Raw genomic sequence first — 6,203 nt, forward strand, 5'->3', positions numbered from 1 at the left:
TCAATGACAAAGCAATACATCACTCTGGATTACACTCCCAGCACTGTAAATCAAGATCAATTCTTCCACATCATTTTTATCACATAAATGTGTTGTTTCTCCAAATGCAAAAATTATTACATTGAATTTCTCAGAGAAGAGATATAGGAAAATATAAGTAATGAAAACCATAAAAGAATAGCATAGAATTTAGAAGCTAACAAGAAACCCCCATTTCAAGTCTACTCAACTATTTATCATGAGGATTATATTTCTCATTATGAGACGCAACAATACAAAAAACTTTATGAAGATTCTACTATTCATGAACTTAATAGTCAACATTTGGTTAAGGACAAATTATCAGGCTGTATTATAAATATGAAATATCATTTATTCAAGCTACTCAAAAAACATTATGGAAACATTCTTACAATTTTTTAAAAGATCAGTAACCTGAGATACACAAATTAAAAACTAATCTCCAAATATTACAGGTGACAAGGAGGAGAGATTCAAACTCAATCTCTGCAGCCCTTTCTATCAACTCTCTAAAATATTCCTCCATAATATTGGACAGGATTCACTGAATTTTAAGTTATAACTCACATATTCAATAGAATTAAGTATAGATGATATAAAAAGTAAAGCATTATAGTAGATATTTCTTTCACTATAAAAAGCTTGATTCTGTGTTTCTTTAAAGGAAATTGTTTTAATTCTTAGATTATTATGTAGCTTTATATATTAAGCAATTTAATACTACTTTAGTACACATTAGACTTTACATCCTTGGTGTATCTACTCATCAAGCAAACTGAGCAGACCTGCTCAAACCTCCGATGTCCTGGAATTCCATCTGGATGCAGTGAAGACACAGCGTTAGAGGCTTATCAATTTACTCTTCCCCCCACCCCTCTTCAAATATCTCAACACCCATAATCAGCTTGAAGAAGTTAATGAAGAGTCAGCACCCCTATTCCCTGGGCTTGGGGACTAAGGTGGTTAATATTGGGCTGTCTTTCTAGGGAAAAGTAGTGGTTTTGTTGGAACAGGGAGGATTAGCTAGGATTTATTGCACAGCCATAAGCTATTGATAGACATTTGTATAATTAGTACCAAGATGACGTTATAATTTCTTAAATGGTACAAAATTTACTTTGATTTCAAATTTAAGGTTTTCATTGGTACGAGCTTCTTATTGATATAAAAGTGAGATGAATATTGGTACTCTCATGGGCATTGTGCCTGTATAACACATTTAGGAATACAAGGCTTAGACCCAGTCCTTCTTTAATGTTTTTAACTGATTTGAGATGGTTAACCTGTGAGTTAAGGGACTATAGCAAATTCATGGCTTAGAGTTTATTGTTAGGGTGTTCTCTATGTTTTATTTAGAAATAGCTGAGAGGAGTTAACAGACAACAGTTCAGGTTACCTTACATGGATAGTTGGTTTTCAAAACGTCAGAAGTCCACAGAATTGACGTTACAAACATTTCTATATTAATGTTCAATTTGATTAGAGACCTGTCTGCTCCTAACAGCTTCCTGTCTTGGATTCTAAGAAGAAATTGAGCATCCTTGGAGATACTCCAATTGTTCAGAGACAGCCACAAGGCAAGAATTGCCTCTTTCCATCTACAGACAAATTATTGTCCGGAAAAGGACACACTTGCAGAATAGTCGACTGATTATATCTGCCTAGACAGAGTAATCAGCCCTTAATAACTCTGCATCACTAAGGTCTGTCAGATGATTCTGGGCCAGAAGGCTGAAGATTTGATGCTCCAACATTCTGTAGTATAGGGGCTGTCCAGGTGTTCAGCGGTCTCTATAAATTGGCTAAGTTTTAGAAGCTATGCTTTGTGCTTCCCATAATTTCAGTTAACTCAGTCATTCTGAATTTCTGACGGGTTGAAGACCTATAGTCTCATAGCCAATCCTGGCTATTCACTTTAAGAGATAAGATCTGAGTGGATTGTTTTCAGCTGACATTTACTCTAAGCCAAGAAAAAAGCCAGGTTCAAAACTAAGTGTTTTAGTTAGGAGAGATGACAGAGGTTCTGGTTAGTCAACAAAATGATGGACTATCTGGTATTAGGACTATCTTGTACCTCACTGGTACAGATAGGAATAATTATGCTCTAATTGTATTTTGAGAGAAAAGTGTTATTTTAACAAGAAGGGTGATATGTAGGAGGCGCTAAGGGGGAAGGAGTGCCGAGAGGAAGAGATGGAGTAAGGAGAGAAGATGAAGGAGAGGAGAAGCAAGGTGATGAGAGAGAGAAAGAGAGAGAAAGAGAGAGAAAGAGAGAGAAAGAGAAAGAAAGAAAGGGGGCATGGAGGCAGGTGTTCACATGTCTCCACCAGTCAAAGACAGTTTATATATCTAGGTTGGATATTGGGTTACACTTCTGATTGAGCATTACCAAACGTATAAAGCCTTTGACTAACATTTTTAAAAATGTATAAAAGCAAAAAGGAAAAGGGGACATGGGATAGGGGTTTTCTAGGGAGGGGAAATGGGGAAAGGGTATGGCATCTGAAATGTAAATAAAATATAAAATAAAATAAAATAATTTCTGAGTGCTGTGCACTACTATCAACCATATGGCATCGGCATGTCCCAAGGGATTTTGGATTCTGCCCTCATAAAGTTTTAAACTTACTTAAATCTCCCCATACCTAAGAATGATCTAATAAGATGAAGCCTACTAACATTTAGATGGAGAGAGGGTGTTCTACATAGTTTGTATTCCCACTCCTGTGGACACAGTACATACATACACTTACCTCATGAGTATGAGCTTCCAAACCTTGAACAGATGTTTAGTGGTTAAAAGCATATAATGCATCTGCAGAGGATCATAAGCATCTACATTGTTCCGCTTACAACTCTAGCTCCAGGACATCAGACACCTCTGTCTTTCTCAGATATCTGTAGTCATGTATACATACCCACTCACACACACATAAAATTAAAAACAAAACATTGTTTTAAAATTTTGATTTTCTTGTAATTGTAATATTTCAAATCTATTTATGTATATGTAATGCTATATTTCTTTTTCAAAATTTTGAACATATATATTAACATTACTGTATTTCTAGCATTTTAAGACATTTCAATTCTGCTCTATTCATTTATGTTTTCATTTGTAATTTTATGCTTCATTTAAAAATTACTTGGTTAAATATTTCAATGAAAAATAATAGGTTCCATTTTTAACACTTTGTGCTATGTTCATTTAAGTTTCACATTTGTAACTCAGTGTGAGCATCTCTCAGATCAGGCATGTAAATGCAATCATATACTTATTAATTTCTCTTCAAACTATTTTCTTCTGAAGAAATTCAAAGTATTTTCTGTGCCTCTTTCTTGCTATTAACAATTAAGAACACACATCAAAGTGAGTACTGTGCTTAGAGGCTTCAGGGACTTCTCAGTTTGTCTCACTGTTACATGAGGTTGAAATGGAAAGTGAATCTCCAACTATGTCTACTTGGTAATTCATCCAGATACTTCCCAACCACAGAATGAATCTATTAAACCTCTATACACACCATTTGCAGAGCAGAAAGTAAAGAAAAAATTTAAAGTGTATATGTTATCTCAGATACCTATAATGACTGAGTATCACAAGTTAGCTTAGAAAAGAAATATTCAAAGGCAAACCATGAATACCCCTTACAGAGTGGGGTGTGCTTACAGGATGTATCTGCCCAGAACCCTTCTCAAAGCTCCAATAACTTCTTTATTCCTCAGGCTATAGATGAGGGGGTTCAGAGCTGGGGTGACAATTGTGTAAAACACAGAAATGATATTGTCTTGTTTGGCACTGTGCAATGAACTGGGTAGAACATACATGAAGGTGGCAGCTCCATAGAACATCCCAACCACCATCAAGTGGGAAAGACAGGTGACAAGGGCTTTCTTTTTCCCTTCATTTGAAGGCATGTGCATCACAGTGGACAGAATTAGTGTGTAGGATGTAACAATCGCAAAAAGGGGGAGTAAGAGGAATGTCACCCCTGTCACATAAACCATGAGCTCATATTGGGAGGTATCTACACATGACAGCTTCAGCAAAGGCAGGATCTCGCAGAGAAGGTGTCTAATTTCCCGAGACATGCAGAAAGGGAAGTGCATTGTGTATACAGTATGACCTACTGCAGTCAGAGATGCCAGGATCCATGAGGTGGACACTATGAGCCAACATACCGTAGGACTCATGAAGATCATGTAATTCAGAGGATGACAAATGGCCACATACCTGTCATAGGCCATGAAGGCCAGAAGGAGGTCCTCTGCACTGCCTAACATCAATGCTAGAGCCATTTGAAGGGCACAGCCCCCAAAGGATATAGTGTTGTCTCTCAAAAGAAAATCCATGACAGCCTTGGGGGTGACAACTGATGTGAAGAGGAGATCAATGAGAGACAGCTGCCTCAATAGGAAGTACATGGGTACATGGAGCCGGACATCCACTGTGATGACCAGGAGCAGCAGTCCATTGCTGGTCAGTGCCAGCATGTACAGGGCTGTGACTATAGCACAGAGAAGTTCAGGAGAGCTACTTCCATTCAGAATCCCCACCAAGATGAAGCCACTTTCCAAGGTGGAGTTCCAGAACTCCATTCTGGGTGGTACCTTTGATTGCCTTAAAAATAGATGAATTCTTAGTGCAAGCCATTGTAAAGTATTTAAACTCACATCTGAATTATTGCAGATCACTGTGGGGTGACCAATACCATTGAATGTATTTTCTAATTTCTGAATTATGAAAAACCATCAACTAAATGGGTAGGAGGCATATCAGCAATTGCTAAGCATGTAGAATTTGCTTTCTGTGAGGCACCATAAAGAAGAAAACAGATTAAACCATCTCTGAAGTTGAAAAGTGGTAGAGAACTTGGAGGTTTGAAAGGGGTGTAAATACAATACTCATGTATGAAATTCTCAAAATAATTACATTTTTAAAAAGGAAAAACACTTCTCTCTTCATATTAAGCAAAAACATTGGAAATTAATTTGAAACCCATCTGTGCAAAGGATTAGAAACTTTCAAAGAAAAGAAACAAAGCAAGACTAAGTAAGGTAGCAATAGCCAGAGTGCTGGATACTACTGCCTGCCACCTCCTTCTGAACCTAGACTCTTGCAACCTCTCCTATCCTGTTCACTTTTTTCCCACTAATTCTCTAGAGAGAAATACTAGATGGTTCACTCTAGGCCAGCTGAAGAAAACTCACTTCTAGAAAAATGCTGATTGTATTGGGGATCTCACATCAAGAACTGTCAGCAAGGCTGAGATGGATAGAGGAGCATTGTTAGCATTATGGAAATGGTCAGAAGAACCAGTGGACATAAGGATGAAATTTGGAAACATGTTTTCATAAATATTATTCCATGTCACTACTCAGTATATTTAAATTTTAAAATTTATTTCTAATGGCTTTTCTGTAGTATTTCAAAGGCAAGAAGTCAAAGAAAAAAACTTCAACTGATATTAAGTAACTTTGTTTTAAGATACTATTAATTTAAGCATTTTCATTAAACTCTAAGAGTCCAGGAAAATCTAGATTTACCAAAAAGAAATACTGAGACTCATTACCTGGGGCTTAGAATTCTATTAACTCAGATCTGACCAGTGTTTCACAATGGTTGATATTATCTCCATTTGTACAGTCTGGTGTGCAGACGGCATGTCTAGAGAACAGATAGGAGTGAGTCAGAATTTAGAGAATTTCACAATTGACAGACAACTGAGGTCTTCAATCAGTGCCTCAATACTCAAAGCCTAAATCAGAAACAACCCTTCCTTACCTCCAAAAGGAAAAGACACATATTCCAGACCACACAAAGTACCTTAGGATTCTTTAGTGAATGAAGCTGTATAAAATTCTGAGGAAAAGAGGTTCTTCTGAAGGATAGGATGAAGATTTGTGGCTATCACTAAGATCAAGGGGCAAAGGCCCCTCTAGCTGCTGGCACTGATAGTCCTCCACTGGAGGAAGATTGATCATCTGAGAATTCAGCATGAGCTCCTTAGAAAGCAAGAATATGAATCTTCCATTATGTATCCCATTCAGTTTCTATGTGGGAGAGTCTTACTGAATATTAAAGTTCTGGATGAATATTTTGAGCGTATGAGCTCAGATTTTCATGTCTCATCTCCTGCCAGGCTTCCACAATCTAAGATAAGCACAGTAAAATAAATAAA

The 6,203-nt window shown here is 37.0% G+C and overlaps 1 protein-coding gene across 1 annotated transcript; it reads right to left on the reverse strand.

Annotated features, from left to right (window-relative positions):
* Window positions 1-352: 352 nt before the first annotated feature.
* LOC117698834 (olfactory receptor 2AG2-like) lies at window positions 353-6,203 on the reverse strand. The gene is made up of 3 exons (XM_076940089.1): window positions 5,807-6,203; window positions 5,595-5,689; window positions 353-4,642 (listed from the first exon to the last, which is right to left on the reverse strand). Exon 3 carries the CDS (start codon window positions 4,618-4,620, stop codon window positions 3,688-3,690), a length of 933 nt encoding a protein of 310 aa, XP_076796204.1. The 5' UTR covers window positions 4,621-4,642; window positions 5,595-5,689; window positions 5,807-6,203; the 3' UTR covers window positions 353-3,687.

The sequence above is a fragment of the Arvicanthis niloticus genome, chromosome 1 (assembly GCF_011762505.2).
Source record: "Arvicanthis niloticus isolate mArvNil1 chromosome 1, mArvNil1.pat.X, whole genome shotgun sequence".
In the NCBI taxonomy this organism is placed as follows: Eukaryota; Metazoa; Chordata; class Mammalia; order Rodentia; family Muridae; genus Arvicanthis; species Arvicanthis niloticus.

Excerpts from the sequence above, each read along its gene's own strand:
- LOC117698834 (XM_076940089.1), bottom strand. The coding sequence starts at position 4,620 with ATGGAGTTCTGGAACTCCACCTTGGAAAGTGGCTTCATCTTGGTGGGG.